Raw genomic sequence first — 21,351 nt, 5'->3', positions numbered from 1 at the left:
ACAGAAACAGGAGCTCCTGAGCATGGCCAGAGCAGCTAACCCTACCACCAGCAAGTCATTATAGGATGCCCTTACCCTGAAATCTGGTTGTGTATGCACACATGGGTCTTAATTTATGTTGCAGTTGCATTCATGAACTCACAATAGACGTTGAAGTTAACATAACTTGGAGCAGCTACTTCCATGGGAATTCATTGGAGACCAGGGGGATGTGTTCCGATGGAACTGAAATAGCCATTATGTTATTGATTTTGCTCAACCCACCGCCATTTTAAACAAATTTAAAGCCTAAATCATCAGGACTTACCTTTTCTAGGCCAGAGAAATATGCAGATGCTCTCTAGAGCAGTGGTTCCCAACCTGTGGGTCAGAACCCCTTTGGGGGTCGAATGACCCTTTCATGGGGGTCACCTAAGACCATTGGAAAACACATATTTGCATGTAGCAATGAAAATAATTTTATGGTTGGGGGTCACCACAACATGGGGAACTGTATTAAAGGGTCGCGGCATTAGGATGGTTGAGAACCACTACCCTAGAGGGACCAAAAGAGTACTGGAGTGTGGCTTTGGCGTGGCTTCTGGCCTCTTAGGACACATGCATCATTTAAACCGCATACCTCCAAAGTGACCCAAAGCAGCTTTATTTTGGCCTGTCTGTGTGGGGCCCAAGATTTCCAAGGCAGGTTTTCAGTGCTACCTTAAAAGGAGGCCATAGGAGCAGGTTTTCTGCATTGGCACCCATGGTGTGTGACCTTTGAGTTTCCTTATGGCAGTGATGGCGAACCTATGGCACGCGTGCCAGAGGTGGCACTCAGAGCCCTCTCTGTGGGCACATGTGCCATCACCCCAGCACAGAGTTTGCCAGAGTATGTTAATAGAAAGGCAGAGGGACACGGCACTTTGCAATAAGTAAGTGGGTTTTGGGTTGCAGTTTGGGCACTGCGCCTCTAAAAGGTTCACCATCATTGCCTTATGGCTTTATAATTCCATGATGCTCCATTTGTGGAAAGGTTCTGTGGAGGCGAGGCAAAATAAAGAACCTGGTCATACACGGAATACATGATTTCTTATGGAATATGCTAACATGTACCTATAGACCAAAGGAGAGTCTTCTTCTTAATAAGATTATCAAGCAGATTGCTAATTAGCATGGACCGCTGGGAGCCTGTCTGTGAGATGAACACTGGAAATGTACAAACCAGAGATGTGCAAAATTATCCCGCTTGCAAAATTGCGCAGGGATCAGGAACCTCTACAAAAGCTTTGTTATTCTCTGCATCTTGCAAAAGCGAATGAATAAATAAAAATGTTTGGATCGGGGAACTCACATCGCTGTCTCTCTCCCTCTCTCTCTCTCTCTTTCACACACACGGATCTCTCGCTAAGCTAAAAATATCTGAGGAGTTTGATGCCTCAAGGAATCGCATTGGTTTTCTGGAAGAAGAAAAAAACCCAGAAAGCAGAGACGATGCAGCTGAAGTAGGTCAGCGAGCATCCGTTATTTGGGAAGAGGAAGATAAGCTCTTGCAACGGGGAAAGGAAACCCAAGCTTGAGCGGAGGCGGTGCCTTTGGGACAGTGATCAAAAAAGAGCGAGGGATGTTTTGACTTCAGAGCTACACCTCTCACAACATCCGGGTGCATTTGCAGCTTCCCATGTTAAGAATCACAGAACTGGAAGGCTCCCAGGGGCCACCTAGTCCACCTCCCATTGGCCTATTGTTTACTCCAAATACAGGCGTATCTCACTTAAGAATGTCTTTCGTAGGTCCAGGATAGATGGTCGCAAAGTGGTGTGGTGCCGCCAATACTAGGGTTAGGGACCGCACACCAACTGCACAGTCTGTAACCTTCACATGGCACGGTGGTGGCCTAATGGAGGTGTCCCATCCACACAGACGCCACCATCTTGATGTAAGTGATGCGCAGCATATAAACATTGCTGTGTGTCACTTATGTCATAAGTGCACCATTAATGCGCTCATGACGTGTGCATGGCGACCCAAAAAGAAACCGTTTTTTCCGGCTTCTTTTTGGGGTGGAGGGACGCCGGTCAGTTTGGCTGCTGCAGAGTCCCTCTGGAGGGAAACAGGCCACCCTTTTGGGGCGGTCTGTCCCAGGCCATAGAATCATAGAATCGTAGAGTTGGAAGAGACCGCCAAGGTTATCCAGTCCAAACCCCTGCCATGCAGGAAATCACAACCAAAGCATCCCTGACAGATGGCCAAAGCTTCTTTTTACAAAGGGTTTTTATACCTCCCCACTCTCTTCTATTCTCAGCCTCTGTTTAGATGGAAGGTTTTTAGCAGCATTGGCATTGGGAGGATGGTGAAAGGGTCCTGGAGGAAAACAGACTTTCAGTGCCAGGTTACAGCAGTGTGTCTGTAGTATATAATGCAATAAACAAAGGTTGAGCTGGAATAGACTGGGATTTTCCTCCATCTGATCCTGCTGTAGTTTTCTGTGCCTGTCTGCAGAAAGCAAATTGCACAGCAGCTGCCTACAGAGTCACTTACCGAGTGTGTAAGAACAGCAAAACAGAGAGGAAAGGGAAGAACAGATAAGCCAGCCTCACCAGATACCACTTAACATGTTAAGAAAGCTTATCTGTTTGGCCACCACAATGGAAATCATAAGAATAGTAGAGCCAAGTAAATGAAAAAGCAATCACTGCATACATTTTGGAAGAAGTCTTTCAAAGGGTCTCTAAAAATGTTCAAAATCTTAGAACAGCATAGCTATAGTATCACAACTATGCAACTGACTTTCCCCCCCCATAGAACAAATTCTATATGACACTTTGTTCTCAATTACTGTTTCCTCTGAGCTTCCTTCCTTCCTTCCTTCCTTCCTTCCTTCCTTCCTTCCTTCCTTTCTTTGTTCACTATCTTGCTTCTCTTCTAACTGCAGGAATGCCTGGACAAGTTTGGAGACAGCCTGCAAGAGATGGTCAACTATCACATGGTATGTTAACGCTCTGCTCCGGCGTGTGCCCTTTGCTGTTGTGCCCGCTAACATTTCCCAACTGTTATTAATGTATCCCACTAGCCATTGTTAGGAATGCAAGAACTACCTTGCCGATTTAGACCACAGTCAATCTAGCCCAGTGTGTTGTGATCTTGGTGGTCAGCCAATTCACTCTAGATGTCTCCAAGTAGAGTAGGGTAGAGTAGGGTTGCCAGGTCTCTGGGCACTGGCTCAAATCTCTGGAACTGCTATGCTTCTCTGGATTTCCAGGTGGAGAGACCAGTCTCAAGGTGAGCCATGCTGGGAGAGGAGAGTGTTTGGTTTTATTATTTAAGGTAGCATGGAAGCCTAGCTACTCCGCTTCTTTCTTTTAGCAACACAAATGAATAGATGCAACACAGGCCTGTTACAGACTGCCAAAATAAAGCTGATTCAGGTCTCTTTGGAGGTATGCTGTTTAAATGATGCATGCATCCTAAGAATCCGGAAGCTGCACCAAAGCTGCACTCCAGTGCTTAGGAATGGAGTGTGGCTTTGGTGCGACCTCCAGACTCTTAGGACCCGTGCATCATTTAAATAGCATACCTCCAAAGAGACCCAAAGCAGCTTTATTTTGGCAGTCTGTAACAGGCCACAGTTTCTAATTCATGCTTAATTATTTTCCAGTGATAAAACATGGGGAGTTACTATGTAGCTGATGCTCAGCTCTAGAATTAGTATTAATAGACTTAGTGTCGGTTGTCTTAGAATCATAGAGTTGGAAGAGACCATAAGGACCATCCAGTGCAACCCCATTTTGCCATGCAGGAACTCTCAATCAAAGCATCCCTGACACATCCATCCAGCCTCTGTTTAAAGACCTCCAAGGAAGGAGACTCCACCACTTTCCGAGGGAATGTCTTCCACTGTCGAACAGCCCTTACCATCAGTTTGCTCCTCCTAATGTTGAGCTGGAATCTCTTTTCCTGGAGCTTGCATCCATCCTCGGAGTGTAGTGGAGTCTCCTTCCCTGGAGGTCTTTAAGCAGAGGCTGGATGGCCATCTGTCGGGGATGCTTTGATTTGGATTTCCTGCATGGCAGAATGGGGTTGGACTGGATGGCCCTTGCCGTCTCTTCCAACTCTATGATTGTATGATTATATGATTGCTCTGGGTCCTGTTCTCTGGAGCTCCTGCTAGTTCATCCTAATGTTGAGCTGGAATCTCTGTTCTTGGAGCTTGCATCCATTGCTCCGGGTCTTGTTCTCTAGAGCAGCAGAAAACAAGCGTGCTCCCTCCTCAATATGACATCCCTTCAAATATTTAAACAACACTATCATATCACCTTATAAAAACTGCAACTATGGCAACATCTCACAACTATTTTGAACCTTGGAACTTTAACTGTAACTAATTAGTTTTTCAAGAGTAGCCTCCCAAGTTCTGGGAGTTGGCAGAGAGGAGGAAACAGTTTCTTGGGAACCCCCCCCCCTCAACCAAACCATGTATGCGTAGCACTTTGGATGCATTTAGGCTGTTCCCCTATCAATCTGTCGAGGGTGGGCTCTCAGTCTTGTTCCTCCGAAGCTGCTGAGTTAGCACTTAAGCAGGCTAGGAATCCTGTCTGCAGCTGTACGCCAGACGGAGGGAGGAGACGGCTTGGAACGGTTGCCATTGCCATGGGTGGGGAGGAGGAAGGATTTTGGTCCCTGTGGTGGCAAGAAGTCGGGGATGGTGTCGCTCATGTTTTTCATCCTTGTTTTGACATTTCCAAATCAGTCCCCAGAGAAAGCCTGGCAGTCGGTCAGAGCCTCAGTGCTGTAAAATCGGTGTCCAAAAGGAAGGGCTAGAACATTTCCTTCTCAGATCAAGGGGAGAAGGAAGGAGGAGGTCCAGCTTCAGTTTCCCCTGGCTCTGTTCCTTATTCATTTATTTGGACACAAATATATATATATTCTGCCTTTCTAGTACTTATACACTTCTCAGGGTGGCTAAAAGCAATACAAAGAAATAAGCCAGAATGTCAGAAAAATAAGGAACATAAATAATATCATATTTTTCTGTCTGTAGTCATTGGTTTATTTCACTATATTTTATATAATGCAGCACTCCAAACATTGCTGGGTGTCTCTGCCCAGCCGCTCCTTCCATTGCTCACAGTGCTCCAAAATGATGCTAGGTCAGGTGTGTTGTGGAGGTTGTCCTCCAAATCTATTTGAAGAAGGCTCCCCTGTGTCACATCCAGCTTGGTCTGTACGGTTATGAATCCACAAGCATCTCTGTGTGCCTCCATGATGTTTGTTGGGGGTGCTGCCACCATGTTGTCATCAAAGCACCTTCATTTGCTTGCCATAGAAATGGAATCTTTTGGGCTGGTGATGCTCATTCCCAAGGGCAGTCCATGCTGCGAGGGCCCTGCGCTCTCGAGCATGGAGTTCTGTCTTCAGGGAACATCTGCACATTGGCTCAAACGTCTTTTCGCTGGGAGTGCAAGTGAGGCTGGTGGTGGCGAGAGTTATTTTTAGTGGCTTTTCTGCTTCAACTGTTGTTTTTGCTCTTGTGTGGGTGAGCATGTTGGGCTCGTCCTTCCCTCAAAGATCGAAGGAACTCCAGGGCTATAAGCAGCATTCACTCGAGGCGCATGTCCGATGTGGATACATTGAAAAAGAGAGGACGATCCCTGGCAGGGCTTGGCCTTTGGCTGCAATTACAAAGATGCATTGTCTCTTGTCCAATTTCTTCTCCAATGGCAGAGGCTCCTTTTCCGGAAGTGGATTTGGGATGTGCACATGCGCAACTTCATTCCTGTTGTGGTTCCTCAGTCTCCTGCTGATATTCTCATTCTGTTCCAGTACTGTATCTTTATACAGACATTTGGGTGCATTTTGCCTGTTTTCCTTCAAAATATGCCAGGTTTTTTTTCATGTTTTTAAAATGTGTGCATGTGTTTTATGCATAGGAAGTTGACTAAACCAAATTTGTACACATTTAATGCATTTTTTCTAGTGACGGGAGAATGTTTGTGGACTTTTATTTGGCCATTATCTCATTAGTTTTTCAAAAGCCTGTTATTTAATCTTGAATATTTTGACATGCATATATGGATTGTCACATAGGCCTTTACAGACAGGCCAAAATAAAGCTGCTTCGGGTCGCTTTGGAGGTATGCTGTTTAAATGACACACGCATCTTAAGAGACCAGAAGCTGCGCCAAAGCTGCAATCTGGTCCTTAGGACTGGAGCGTGGCTTTGGCGCGGCTTCCAGCCTCTTAGGACTCATGCAGCATTTAAACAGCATACCTCCAAAGTGACCCGAAGCAGCTTTATTTTGGCCTGTCTGTACAGGCTCATAGTTTCCCTGGCTTTTGTGATTACAAGGTGCACAAATCATATAGCAAATTCAATAATATCCAAACAATATTATACCTTTATTGGGCCAAACAAAATGCACAATTGCATGTTGCAAGCTTTTGAAGTCACACTGGCTTGTTGAAGAAGGGTCATTTACTCAATCCCAGTGCAGCAAAACCACCCAGCCCCATAGGAGAGTGTCTGTTGCCCCTCTTTTACTCAATTCCAATGCAGAAACTGGAGTGTGTCCAAAGGAGGACGACCAAAATGGTGAAGGAAACCATGTCCTATGAGGAATGATTTAGGGAGCTGGGGATGTTTAGCCTGGAGAAGAGAAGGTTAAGAGGTGATATGAGAGCCCTGTTTAAATATTTGAAGGGATGTCATATTGAGCAGGGAACAAGCTTGTTTTCTGCCACTCCAGAGAACAGGACCCGGAGCAATGGATGCAAGCTCCAGGAAAAGAGATTCCAGCTCAACATTAGGAGGAACTGACAGAAAGGGCTGTTTGACAGTGGAACACACTCCTTCCTTGGAGTGCAGTGGAGTCTCCCTCCTTGGAAGTCTTTAAGCAGAGGCTGGATGGCCATCTGTCAATGGGGATTCTTTGATTGAGAGTTCCTGCATGGCAGAATGGGGTTGGACTGGATGCCCTTGTGGTCTCTTCCAACTCTACAATTCTATGATTCTATGATTTACTCAATTCCAGTACAGGAGAGCCACCCAGCCTCATAGGAGGGTGTCTGTTGCCCCTCTTTTCTGGGCTCCCCTCTGTTCTAGTCACCAGGCATGCGCAGAACATACACAGTTCATGCAGAAGCGCAGACTGTGGGTCAGGTTCATCTGGCTTACATTAAGACTGGTTTGGTTGATAGTGTTGAATACTTCCCACTCATCACTTCTGAAAATCAGAGGAAAGCATCTGGGGCATGAAGCTGATGTGTTTCCACAGAGCCAGCTCAGCAGTTTGTGTGGATCCTTGCCATGCCTCAAGGGACTGCACTGTTGCAGGATACTCTGCTTGGTGCTGCCCTCGGGACTTCTCCAGATGCCGCCTGTCTCCCAAGTAGAGGGGGCTTTTGACAATGAATAACATCCCATCTGCAGTGAAGGAGCATCACTGTTTATTGCACAGGGGACGGGGGAGTGATCCTATCCCATCCCTGTGTGACAATCTCCAGGGTGAGGTGACATCCTTAGGCAACAGATCCTGAGAGCTGCAAGTGGTAGCCATTTTTCAGAACCTCCATGTGGTCCTATATCTGAAAATAGAGTGTCCCATGCCCCACAACTGTTTCTTTTGCACTTTGGACTCAGATGTGCTGGAGGACCCTTTCCCATTCCTTGCTCCAAAGGAATGGCCAAACCAGCTGGTCCTATACTTGGAAGTGAGGCATTCTCATGGTGCCTTCTGTCAGCCACTACTGTTAGGCTGGCTCCAAAACCAAGAAGAAATGTATGGATTAACCCTATTCCCTTAATCCCAGAGAAGGATCTCCATCCAAAATGACCAATGTGGAGTGAGTCACATCCTGGAATTTTGATGACTTCTTTGGGGCGGGAAGAGGAGACAGATTTTCTGGAAACATTTATTTCATACAGTGGGTTCCAAGGATGGGTTTGGGAGCCAAGAAAATGACGGAGAAGTTAGAAATCAGACTTTTAAAGGATTTAGCCAAATCCATTGAAACATAGGAGTCCCTCTGGAAATCTTCCTCGTATGATATTGGCTGCTGATCAGTTCAATACAGACAACTATAATGTTGGTTTCTTTTCTGTGGCTCATATTGTCAGAGGCACTGAGTTGCCCAGGAAGCAAGTTTGCTAGCATTGAGAAGATCCCAAATAATATAGGCCCCATACAGACAAGCCAAAATAAAGCTGCTTCTGGTCACTTTGGAGGTATGCTGTTTAAATGATGTGTGCGTCCTAAGAGGCCGGAAGCCGCACCAAAGCCATGCTCCAGTCTTAAGTGCCAACATTTAACCTCTGCTCCACCAGCGCTCTTTGTAGTCGTAGTCTATGACATTGGCAAGGCACCAAGTTGGGAATGAGTTTATAGAAGAGTAGTAGAGAGGTAAGTTACAGAGAGGATGAGGATGAGGATGGAATGGGAGCAAGGAACTGGGCCATTGTATGTTAAATTATAGACCTCATTTGACAACCTAATGGGCAGAAACATCATCATCATCATCATCATCATCATCATCATCATGCTTTCAGAAAGAATACTGGACAAGAGCGATCAAGGGTCTTACTATTACTTATTGGAAGATCAGAATCGGCATATTATGACCCTGATGCTTTTTTGTAAATGTATATTGTTGTATAGCTAATAAAGGTTGAATGAATGGAATGGGCCTTGCTATAAGGGAATATGTCCATATGGCATATTATATTGATGATGGTGCCCTCGTCTGGCAAGCATGAAAAATTCAGTTCTATAGACATCCTTGACTCCATTGTTTTAAATGTTCAAATGGATTAAATGGTATACCGCCCTGAGATCTTCAGACAAAGGATGGTATCTAGATAATTTAATTAATAAGTAAATTAATAAATATCAAGCTTGATGGACCTCTGAGGGTTCGCTGGCTGGTAAATATGAAGTTATTGGTTCGGAGAGTTTGGTTTGCATGTTCTCATCTTTACATTCTCCTTGCTTTCTTTCAGATCCTTTTTGACCAAGCTCAGAGGTCCGTCCGGCAACAGTTGCACAATTTCGTGAAAGAGTGAGTGTTTGGGGTCTGTGCATCATGCGGCATTGCCAGGCTTTGGGGAATTCATTACACAAAGGGCATAGGAGTATGAAGTCAAGAACTCCAGGTAGACAAACTGGGATGGAAGGACTCAGATCCCCTTCCGTGTTTGACAGACATATTTTCAGAATGAGCATGGCTTTTGGACAAGTTGGTCAGTGGCTACTGGGAGCTGCAGTCCAAAATAGTAACTTTTCCAAGTTCTGCATTGTTTTCAGTAGTGACCAGTAAATTTTGCTTGAAAGAAAAACAGTAGCGATAGCACCCTCAATCCTTAAGATTTGTTTCACGCCAAATTCCTTGCAAAATGGACCCAAGCCAGCTTGGTTTCCTTCCATCAACCAATGTTCACCAATCACAATAATAATAATAATAATAATAATAATAATGATGATGATGATGTATGATAACTAGTGTCCAAAGACGCTTTTATCTTGTTAAAATTCTCTTTTTATAGCCTCATGTGATAAAGTCCTTAGTCTAAATATCAAGTTTGATTAAACTTTGGTGCATAAATGTGCATTATAGGGCCATTTTAAAGGCAGCTGAAAAAGTGGGATGATAGAGAGCTAATTGGGACTGTCCCTGTCAAATAGGGAAGGTATGTTCACATGTTGCAATATAGTCCAGGTTAATGTTTATTGTGCTAGCCAAAGGCCATGACAAAATGAGCATATATGTTGATATGTTGGAATATAGAGACGTTCAAAGCTAGACTTTCAAGAAGTAAGCACACATTTGCAGCCATCTCTACTAGAGCTGCATTTCATTAGCAGGAAGCTCCTTATAGACTTTGGTTTAAAGCACTAGTGGGGGACATCTGTCCCACCGACCGTAACTCCCACCATCCTTTGCCAGATTAGTCAGAGGTGAAGGCTGATGGCCAATGGTCCAATGTCTAGAGGACCATACATGACCAGAACCTGGGGAAATTACATTGTGACACCTTTGGGACTAACTGAAAGAAAGAAATTGGCAGCATGAGCTTTCCTAGACTTCAGTCTGCTTCCTCAGATGCATTTTAAAATGTTGAAATCTGCATCTGAGGAAGTCAGATCCTTAAGACTGGTGCATAGCTTTGGCGTGGCTTCTGGACTCTTAGGACGCATGCATCATTTAAACAGCATACCTCCAAAGTGACCCGAAGCAGCTTTATTTTGGCCTGTCTGTATGGGGCCTTTCCCAGGCTCTTTATGTTCCATTCTTGGATTAGAGAGATTTGGTTTTTTATTAGTCCTAGGCATGTTCACCAAACTCTGTTCTTCGCAAGCAGCAGTAAGAGTCCTGTGTCTTTCTCAACTTATTGTTCCCTTCCCCAACTATGTTTCCTTCTCCATTCCTAGCCTTTCCAGAGAGCTTCCATTGCTCACGGTGGAAGGAAATGGTCTGCGGATATGGGATATCCCTTTCCATCAGGCCTTTCCGTTTCAAGCAACAGGATCTGACCTCGCTTGCTCTGCTCTGCTTTGTCCGCATAAAACATCTCTGTACGCTTTCATGTCATTAAGAGAAATTAAAAGAATCTCAGTTTTGGATATATCAACGTTTGCCAAAAATTCTTTTTCTCTGAGAAAAAGAGGTCCAGCAAAGGTGAAACTGCTGAACAGAGTCCAAAAACAACATCTGCTTGTGAAATTAGCAATGTGCTGAACACTGGAGGGCATAGTGTCAAATGTCAGATGTGTGGCATTGTTGGGATCCAGTTGTTTTGTATGTTTCCAATATCCAGATTTAGCTGTGCATTGATCCATTGGTGATACATTGCTCTTTTCAGTTAAATCCATCTCCCTTTACTTTGCTGAGTTGCTCTATCTATCTATCTATCTATCTATCTATCTATCTTAGTAAAATCGTCTTACCTAACGTTTCTGTTACAAAGCCCCACACAGGCTGCAGCAAAGCAAAGCAATGAAAGTGCCACAGCTGCAATGGATGTAATTACAATAGAGATAAACCAGACAGTCCAACATAGGGGGCATGGGGTGAAGGGAGCATGTATGCCAATGTGCTTTGCCAGTGTATCACTGGGCACACTGATGTGCCATTGCACATGCGACTGGGTGGCTGGTCATGCAGGTGGGCATCCAATGGAATAGCATCTGGGTGGGAAAAGGGAGGTCATTGGAGGTTGTAAGCAGTGTGTTTGTGCGATGGTGTGTATGCGTGGTGGGGAGGCAACAACAACAACAACCAAAAGCACCGCAGAGCTTGCATGGAGTGGGCAGCCTGTGGGTGTTTGACCCATCTTGGCAGTGGGCCTTGCAGACAGCATGGTTTCACCCCATTCCTCCTCTGTTGGACTATCTGGTTTGTGTTTGTTGTAATTATATCCATTGCATTACTGGCCATTGTGTATTTGCTTCACTGCAGTCCCATACTGGTGCCATCATACTGGTGCCACGATGTGCATTTTCTGCCTCGAGTCGGAGTAGCCCAGCTTCCTTTTGCTCCTGTTTTTAGCCTGGAAGTGCAGCTTTGTTTCGCTTTTAGCAACAGCAGCTTCAGTAGCAGCTTTTCACCTGCTTTCGACTTGCGCATCGTCTAAACAGCCGGGCATCAAAGCTATTAGAAGCCACTTTATTTGGCCAAAGTAGCTCAAATACAATCATTTAAACAAAGCAGTCCCTGCTCACAAGCTTGGAAATTAAAAACCAGGACACCAAATGAAAAGGAGAGGGGGGAAAACCGAGACACCAGTTGGTAAAAGATCCATTGCCGTTCATTAAATGAACAGCTGGAATGGAAGAGAAGGGAAGCAAAACTCCTGCTAATGAGATGGTTTCTGATCACTAGTCCCCAGAATTGTGTCTCTCCAAGCATTGCTCTATTGAAACTCCCATCGTCCCTCACCATTGACTGTGCTGGCTAGGGATGATGGGACTTGAGGTATGGCTGTTTACCACTGCATCAGTGGCATTTGCAGAGTCAGGATGGAAAGAGCCTTGTTGAAACCCTTTGCAGTCTCGCTGGGGCAGAGAATATGATGCTGCTCCTGAGGGTCGGTGAGAGCTGAAAGTGCAGCATGGAGACTATGGCCTGTTACAGACTGCCAAAATAAAGCTGCTTCGGGTCTCTTTGGAGGTATGCTATTTAAATGACGCATGGGTCCTAAGAGTCTGGAGGTCGCGCCAAAGCCATTCCTAAGCAATGGAGTGCGGCTTTGGTGCAGCTTCTGGATTCTTAGGATGCCTGCATCATTTAAACAGCATGCCTCCAAAGAGACCCGAAGCAGCTTTATTTTGGCAGTTTGTAACAGGTCTATATATGCTGCCTTGAGTTCTTTCGAGGAAACGAGAAATAAATATGTAACTAACTATAATGCTGTGGAAGCGGGGGCAAAAATGATTTCCAGACAGATATAATCCTCCCTGAGCTGCTTTCTTAATTTTCTGTCTGGGGAACGAGTTGGGAGTATATATTGTCTTTGGTGCAGTCTAGATAAATGTGATTGGTTTTTGTCCTAGAAAGTTAGAGAGCATCTGGACCTTTCGATGAATGCCAATGTACAAATATAATAAAAGGACAGATCCAGTGAAAAAGTAATGTTAGGATGCTCAGATTCTCAGTAGAGTTACATGTTCCTTGGCAGAGGTCAAATGAATGGTTGCCCAGCTGCGAAAATGGTTCACTAAACCTAAGCAACTGCCAGGCCCAGCTCCTAGGTCAGTGATGGTGAACCTTTTAGAAGCCGAGTGCCCAAAGTGCAACCCAAAACCCACTTATTTATTGCAAAGTGCCATGTCCCTCTGGCTTTCTAGTAACAAACTCTGGCAAACTCTGTCCTGGGGCGACAGCACACGTGCCCACAGAGAGGGCTCTGAGTGCCACCTCTGGCATGCGTGCCATAGGTTTGCCATCACTGTCCTAGGTGCTTTCTTTGCTTGTATGCTTGCTTAACATATTTATATGCCAGCGTTCCCTTCGAAAGGATGGCAAAAGGAGATGAAGCCGGCAGTTGGGGAAGGAGCAGGCTTCCTGATTCTTCAGGACAGCAAGCTTGCCTGACCCAGAATTTAAGGGTCAAGAGGTGTCATTTGGCCCCTTCTAGCTAACCAGATGTACAAAAGCTTTCTTCATTTTCAATATTATTTAGTTTGTCATGACCCTGCAGTTGCTTTCTTTGCCAAGAGCTGGGTGGTGTTGTGCAAGGCTGCTTCTGGTCCCTTGAGACTTCTGCAAACTCATTGGGCTTCCCAGGGGCAGAAAGCTTTGGTCGAGAGATGTTAATCCTCTGTTGTCTTTCTCTTTCATATGAGAATGAGAAACCAAATGCAGGTGCTAGTAGACCGGAAACAATCAGTATACATCCCCCTGGACAAAAAAGGAGCAGCAGTTATTGGACCATACCATTAATTCCATACACAAGCAAAACTAAACTCAAAATTGTGCAACATAGACTCCAGCCATACATGGAGAGAGAAATCCCAGAGGTGCAAGTAGAAGGAAGAGACATTAGGGACCACATTGCAAACATATAATGTATAATAGTATTCCAGGGAAAAAAATCAGCATGTGCTTTATAGATTATAGCAAAGCATTTGAATAGCATGTCACTATTTTTGCAGACCCTCATTATACTGCCCTCTCTTGTATTCATAATTTAAATATTGTGTCATAGTTTTATAGATGGCTTCATATTGTATAGTGTTGTGCTGTCCTTTGAAATCCCTAGATGTGTGAACACAGTGGCAGCTGGTGGCTTCCATGTGAATCTGCTCTGGCTGAACTCGAAAGATGTTATTCAAGAACCACCATCTTATCTGCAAAATACATTTAATGGTTGGAATACAAACCAGACCAGATGCATATGGAGTCCACCAACTGCCCTTGCACATGGACCCAAAGGTTTCAAAGCAGTGGAGTAGATTTGCTGCGCCACTGATATGGGAGCCCCCAGCCGCTGTTGCCCAAGTGGTTTCCAAACATTGACAGACACATAAATTGATAATCCGGTGTGTTCTGATTTCAAGTTAATGGTTCGAACTGAGAAATGACACATCCCTGTTACCTTGCAGTGATGTCCGGAAATTCAAGGAGACTAAGAAGCAGTTTGACAAGGTCCGGGAAGACATGGAGATTGCTTTGGTCAAGAATGCCCAAGCGCCACGGCACAAGCCGCACGAAGTCGAAGAAGCCACTGGCACCCTGACGATCACGAGGAAATGCTTCCGACACTTAGCCCTCGACTACGTCTTACAGGTGAGACCTTAAAACCCACATCCTGGGCTGAGCCATCTCTGTAGCCTAGGTCTTCAAGAACACTGATCTTGCAAATTTCCTGTGTTTATGTTTAAAATCTGTTCTCTGATCAGAGCCGTGTAGATTGGAATATTACTGTATATGCGTGACTATAAGTCATGTATACATTGAGGGCAGGTTTTGGGGCCAAAATTATGGATTTTGATATGACGCGTGGATAAGCCGAGGGTAAACTTAGGAACAAAGGATGTAAAGGATGAAGCAAAGGAAAACGATGCTACTGTTTGTGCTCAGCCTAAAGGCTGGATGGACAAGATAGTAGAGGAGGTTGATGCTTCTTTTGGGTGTGCTGAGAGGAGATTAAGCTCTCACCTTTCACCAGGGCATCATATAATAACAATGGCGCGTTACAGACGGGCCTTTTGCAGCGCATCCACGACATGCTAGGGTTGCCTCAGGGCGGCGCGTGCACACGGCGTGCAACCCTAGCATGTCATGCATGCACCGCAGTTGCACAGCACCATATGTACGGCGCACGTATCCATTACGTCGCAGCTGCGCAGCTTCCATATGGAGCTGTGCAGCCGCAACGTTATAGCGCCATCTTTGGGGCTTTGCGGCGCCGCAAGAAGGAGCTGCTTTTTTGAGCTCCTTCTTTGGTGCGCAGCTGTGCCGTGCGATTTTCATGCTGCAGCACAGCTCTGCAGCAAAGAGAGGCGCCGAGGAGGTGCCTCTTTTGGGCGGTCTGTAACACGCCAATAATTCCCTTTTTGATAAGAGTTAAAGTACAGTACTTTCATTGACCTGTGGATAAGTCAACCTAGGTTTTTTGAGTCAGTTTTTTGACTAACCTTTCTAGACTTATACATAGGTATATACAGTACTTTTCTTTTTAATGGAAGGACTGTCGCTGCATGGTCAGAATAATGTCATTTCAATCCGCAAGCATCTACATTCATTAGGTGGATCAAGTGGCAGGCAATGGGAAAGACGCTCCTCTGCCTGACGCTCTGGACAGATGTTTCCATTCAGAGCGGGCCATCTCAGCCTAGGTGAGGAGAGCATTGGATCTCATGCAACGCAGCAGCTGGTCTTCTAACTGCTTCGGCTTGGTTTGAAGAGGAAAATGGGCTACCGGTTCAGCTTAGCAATTAATTCGCCCTGATTGAGACCCTGCTTAACATTAGTTTTATCCCACCCTTTCCCCTCTCGGGAGTGTGAGATCATTGCTCCTAAAGCCATTTCCAGACTGATTCATTCCCCCTGCTGCAACCCCCGAGAGTTTGCTGCTTCACTGTGAGTCTCCCACATCCCTAGTAATGGGTTTGCTGCAACACAAAACAGATTCCCAGCTAATATTGATCCAAGCTGTTCCATTAGCCCCCTCGCTCTCCATCCCTTTAAAGTGGAGCCATCTGCCGAGACCTTCTGTCTCGGCCTGGGACTGCTTACGCTGTCATGTCCTGTTGATCAGCACGAATGAACAGGGGAGTGGGGAAAAGAAGGAGAGACAGCGTGCCCTCAATGCCATGGGTCACCACCATTACCTTCTTTGCCTTCCTTTGTGACAAGTTGAGGAACATTATTGGAAGCGGTGTTTATTTTAGCTCTTGGAAGGAATCATTACAGAGAAGGGAGAACATTTGCGTAGCTCACAAAGCCGAGAAGAAGAGGAATACTCAATAGATGGGCTCCACTCCTGGGAAGCACTGGGATTCTCTGTGGGTTTAGGATATGCATTGTGCGTTGTGCATTAAAACCTTCTGCTAATCCTCTAGTTAACCCTGGAATTCTCCTGGGATCGCGCTTCATTCAGCATTTTTTAAATCCTTGTGTTAATCTTTAATGAGCGACGGTGAGCTCATATCTGTACTTAATGCATACCCTCCGACATTTCACAGAACAGGTCTGTCCAAGCAAAATCAGCATGTGTTCAAGATGGTAAAGAAATATGAATGAGGAAGAACAGGCAAGCTAGGAGAGGCTGCAGCAGTTTACTTCTGCCTGGGTTTACAGGGAAGGGCCAGATTCCTCTGCCTTTTCTCCTCTCCTCTCCCTCCTGCTTTTGCAATTTGAACTCAGAACTCAAATTGCAATAAACTGGGGACCAAGATGGAAAGTGGGAGGAGGAGATAAAAGCTGGGACATTGTAAAAGCATCTGAAAAAGTGGGACTGCCGAGGATTAACTAGGACTGTCCCTGCAATATTGGAACCCTTGGATGGTATGCTTAATGGAGCTCCTGGGTTTGGTGTTATTTTACAAAGTGGATCTAGTTACCTTCAATATTAGTTATCCATTATTAATTAATTATACAAAAAGGATGTATTCATCTTACATATTTAGATTCAAATTTCTGAATGCTTTTTAAATAAAACTGTTCTCCGGACATCTGTGGATACGGGATGGAAGATGCTTCGGAACTAACTGGATTACAGCCATCCGTTCTTTCGTTCTTTCTTTCTCAAGCATTGCATGTGAGATTGTGAAAGCGGGAGGCAATATGTCAATCCAGACACAAGGTGGCTCTGTGGTGCCACATTTTTTGACCAGGATAAAATGTTGGGCAACGAAGGGGTACATAACCAAGAATCCCATTCCTGACATCTTCTATCTCTAGCGAGTGACTTTTATTGTTGAGACCAGTCTTTCAAGTTCCCTTGTTTAAAAAATCCCACTTCAAATGTTCATAGCCACCTCTATAAGTCTAAAGATACCTCTGTCCTGTGCATTGATGGCGCACTTTTAGCGCCACCAGGACTAGCACACGGACGCTGAGTTCTCTTAAAGAAAGAACTGCTAAGGGGTCCGGTGCCAAATGCACAGGTTTAGGTGCCTTTTTTCGTAGGAGATGGGCGCCTGGGGCTTGCCTTGTTCCCAATCTTGGGGGAAAGATGGGCTATGAATAAAGATGATAGTGATGGTGATAATATGATGAAGGATTTTTGCACAGGCACCTCCATCTATGCTGATTTCTGCAGATATTTTTACTCTTGTTAGAAGCCCAGACTGCTTTGTTTCATATTTAGTAAGCAAATCTCCATTTTCATCCCCCTCCTTTTTTCCCCCCATTCCTTTTAGATCAATGTCCTCCAAGCCAAGAAGAAATTTGAAATTCTGGATGCGGTAAGAACTGCGTTTAGTTTGCAGGTGATTTCTGTTAGGTTCATCTCCCCCTTCTCCAGAGGTGAGAAGAAAAGCAAATCTGGGTTGCAAATTGGAGAGAACCTTAAACCAGTTTAATTACTGTTAGTAGGGTAAATGGCTTCTTTAGGGTGGTTCTCCTTCCTTCCTTCCTTCCTTCCTTCCTTCCTTCCTTCCTTCCTTCTGTTCACATTTTGGCTGGCATCTTCAGAGAATGACTAGACTAGAACATTGATCTCTCAAGATTCAGTCCAACACTCAGTTGCTGTGAGGGAAGAAAACAGAAAACAATATTTGTGCACAGATATTACAACCAAGAAACACATTTCCTATCTATCTATCTATCTATCTATCTATCTATCTATCTATCTATCTATCTATCTATCTAATCTCCCCCCATTTGCTACCATACAAAGGTGGGATGTCTTTTCTAAGGGAATATATATTCACTGATCTATGGCCTGTTACAGACTGTCAAAATAAAGCTGCTTGGGGTCTCTTTGGAGGTATGCTGTTTAAATGATGCATGCATCCTAAGAATCCGGAAGCTGCACCAAAGCTGCACTCCAGTGCTTAGGAACGGAGTGTGGCTTTGGCGCAACCTCCAGACTCTTAGGACACATGCATCATTTAAATAGCATACCTCCAAAGAGACCCGAAGCAGCTTTATTTTGGCAGTCTGTAACAGGTATATGTCCAAAAAGGGGGGTACTTTTTCTTTCAGAACTATATTTCTTTGCTCATATTCATTTGTAATCAACATAAAAATGAGCAAACAGTTTCTGTACTCACAGATACTACTAAGATATTGGTCAAGTTAGGTATTGTGGGAGTAAAAGTGAATGTTTCTTGTCTGCCTCTCCAGTCATATTCAGGCTTTCCTTCTTTGTCCCCTAGATGCTGTCCTTTATGCATGCCCAGTATACCTTTTTCCAGCAAGGCTACAGCCTCCTACATGAGTTGGACCCCTATATGAAGAAACTGGCTTCTGAGGTGAGAATGTATTGTGTTCAGGATGGAGAGTCAGAGGGAAAACAAATAGAAAGAAGTAAAAATGGGAATTTCATTGACTTTCACATTCAGATTTTTAAAGTCTAAAGTTCTTTCTGTTCATTGTATGAAGCAACTTGTGAGTTTTGTTAAACTCCCTCTCACAATTGCAAAGTGATTTTGCAGCACCTTTTGAGACTAACTGTGCAAAGTAAACCAAGTCTATGAACGCTGATGCTTCAACATCTTTTGCACAGTTAGTTTCAAAGGCGCTGCAAGGTCTGATATTGCAAACTAACATGGCTCTCTATGTCTCCAAATTGTACCCTTCTTTCCCATTTGCCCAAGACAAATTAGTTACAGTTATTGCCAGCGTGAAGAGGACTATGTTATACTTGCATGGCATGAGGAGCTTGTTAGAAAGAGGTGGAAACTCTAATTCAGCCCTGCAAATAAGGTTGAATATGGTTGTCCCCTAGATGTTGTCTTTTATGCATGCCCAATATACCTTTTCCCAGCAAGGCTACAGCTTGGAGTGTAATGGAGTCTCCTTCCCTGGAGGTCTTTAAACAGAGGCTGGATGGCCATCTGTCAATGGGGATGCTTTGATGGAGAGTTCCTGCATGGCAGAATGGGGTTGGACTGGATGGCCCTTGGGGTCTCTTCCGATTTTATGATTCTATGATGCTAAGGCTTTGCAAGCAGTGAGTGAAGGAAGCATTTGGCCCTGGGAATGCTAGTTCAAAAATGTAACTTCCCCAAGCTTTGGTTGCAACATGCGCAAACGAAAATGACTCCTGACCTGTGCCCAGAAGGTACAGAAAAAGATGAGATGGATCATTCTGAAATGCGCATGCCTCTGTGAGGATTGGAATGGTTCTGTGGCCGTGAGGTTTGCGCTGCCGGCTTTGAAGCCAAAGCCGCCGGGTTTTCCTGTACTACAGTCTCCTAACGTCCCTCATGTCAACTTAGGATAAAAGCCTCCTTGGTTAATCCTCAGAGCGATTGCCCAGTATCAGCGCCCTAATCCTCAAGTGCCCTCACGTGGCGCATATCCCCTGGCATCCCCTGGCAAGCTGCCATGGAGGTTTCTTTCTCTGTCTTGACATTTTTGGGCCTTGCTCAAGAGGGCACAGCTGACCAAGGTGGTTAAATTGAAGCGCTACAAACCCAAAACAGAATAGTTATGGTTGTCTTAAAAACATTTATTGCAATTTTAAACTGCCCACTAACCAAAATCTTCCAAGCCCAATGTGTTAGAAATACGAATCCTCAGGTTGAATTCTAAGACCAACCATTTGCTGAGTACAAAAAGTGATACAGACCTTTCATGATACAAAAATATACTTCTATATACCCCAGGATTTATTTATTTTTTACTTTGATAGTGGTTAATTTAGTAACTTGGTAGTAACTTAGTGGTTAAGATGCCAAGACAATTGGAAGATTGGAAGGTTGGCAGTCCCAAGTGCCACATGATGAGTTGAGATTCTGTCACTTAGTCCCAGCTTCTGCCAACTTAGCAGTTCAAAAGGATGCAAATGCAAGTAGATAGATATGTACCACTTCCGTGGGAAGGTAACAGCGTTCGGTGCAGTCATGCTGGACACTTGACCACCGGAGTAGTCCTTGGACAATGCTGCCTCTTCGGCTTAGGAACGGAGATGAGCACAACCTCCTATAAGTCAGTTACAACTAGACCAGTGGTTCTCAACCTTCCTAATGCCACAACCCTTTAATATAGTTCCTAAGCCTCAGAGGGATCAAGTAAGAGTAGGAAACTGGACCCTGGATGTGTATTTACTGGACCCTATTTATTCTCTTCCTTGCATTAAGCTGGACCAGTTGGTGATCGACTCTGCCGTGGAGAAGAGGGAAATGGAACACAAACATGCACTTATTCAACAGCGGGTACGTTTCATCCTGGTTGGGAAAAAGTATCTGTTGAAGTCATGCTCCCAAAGGTTACCAAGGCTGGGGTCAACCTAGATAAGGGTTGGGCTACTTTATGGGAGCCAGGGGACATTTCTCCCATGGATCCCATCCAGTGGTGGCGAACCTATGGCACATGTGCCAGAGGTGGCACTCAGAGCCCTCTCTGTGGGCACATGCACCATAGTCCCAACACTGAGTTCAGTAGAGCTTGTCACTAGAAATCCAGAGAGGTGTGATAAATAAGTGGGTATTGGGTTGCAGTTTGGGCACTCGGTCTCTAAAAGGTTCTCCATCACCATCAGCAAGCCCAAATATTCCTGTTTTCGACCCATTTCAAAATGGCGAAGGGAAGTAGTGTACCCTTTTGAGTGGGACTAGAGAGGAAAATGGAGGTTGCAGAGTAATGTGGAGTTCTGGGAGTGTGGGGTGTTATGATGTGTTTTCGTACATTTGGGGCTTTTCTGTGGCAAACCATCAACAACAAATTGCACCTTTTTAAAATTAAAAATGTAAACTTGGGGGGCTTAGAGGGATTGGTGAATGGTTTCAAGTGGCACAAGAGTTGGGTTCAGGGTCTGCATGCAGCTCACAGACCCAGCATGAAGACCTCTGTTTCTCAGAGCTTTTGATTTCCCTTGTCTAGGAAGCTGGCAATTAATGTACTTGGTTTTGTGGCAGGACACTGAAAACAAGCTTTAATTTGCAAGTCCGATTGCCGAAGCATGTACTTGGAGGTGCATCATTATGGGAGGGCAAAGTAGTGACTCCTATAAGTTCATCACATGGGATGGATCCCATAGAGAAACTGGATTTGAACTGAAACCTCCTCGCTAGAGTGGGTAGTTTTTCAGACGACGTTAGCATTAATGAGAATTAACATGACATCAACCCTAACAGAAAATCCTGAAAGTAAAAAGGAGCGGGTTTTGTCTACTTTCTGTTTGGATCAATGCCACATTTACCCCGTCGTGTGTGAAAAACTACCCGCTTTTGCAGCTTTCCCCCTGCTTTTTCTGCATCGGATTTT

General features: G+C 44.8%; 1 protein-coding gene across 1 annotated transcript in view; it reads left to right on the top strand.

The window, feature by feature from the left end:
- The window catches only part of ACAP3 (ArfGAP with coiled-coil, ankyrin repeat and PH domains 3), a 121,179-nt gene that overhangs the window by 53,148 nt on the left and 46,680 nt on the right, over window positions 1-21,351 (top strand). The window contains exons 4-9 of the mRNA XM_089534288.1: window positions 2,912-2,965; window positions 8,972-9,030; window positions 14,073-14,256; window positions 17,337-17,381; window positions 18,297-18,392; window positions 20,226-20,300. Coding sequence (XP_089390414.1) covers window positions 2,912-2,965; window positions 8,972-9,030; window positions 14,073-14,256; window positions 17,337-17,381; window positions 18,297-18,392; window positions 20,226-20,300 — 513 coding nt within the window. The remainder of the gene's footprint in view (window positions 1-2,911; window positions 2,966-8,971; window positions 9,031-14,072; window positions 14,257-17,336; window positions 17,382-18,296; window positions 18,393-20,225; window positions 20,301-21,351) is intronic.

Source organism: Sceloporus occidentalis, unplaced genomic scaffold (genome assembly GCF_023333645.1).
Source record: "Sceloporus occidentalis isolate IW3139 unplaced genomic scaffold, rSceOcc1.0.p SCAF_8, whole genome shotgun sequence".
Classification (NCBI taxonomy): domain Eukaryota; kingdom Metazoa; phylum Chordata; class Lepidosauria; order Squamata; family Phrynosomatidae; genus Sceloporus; species Sceloporus occidentalis.
The sequence above is the reverse complement of the archived record's forward strand: the minus strand, read 5'-3'. Positions and strand labels throughout refer to the sequence as shown.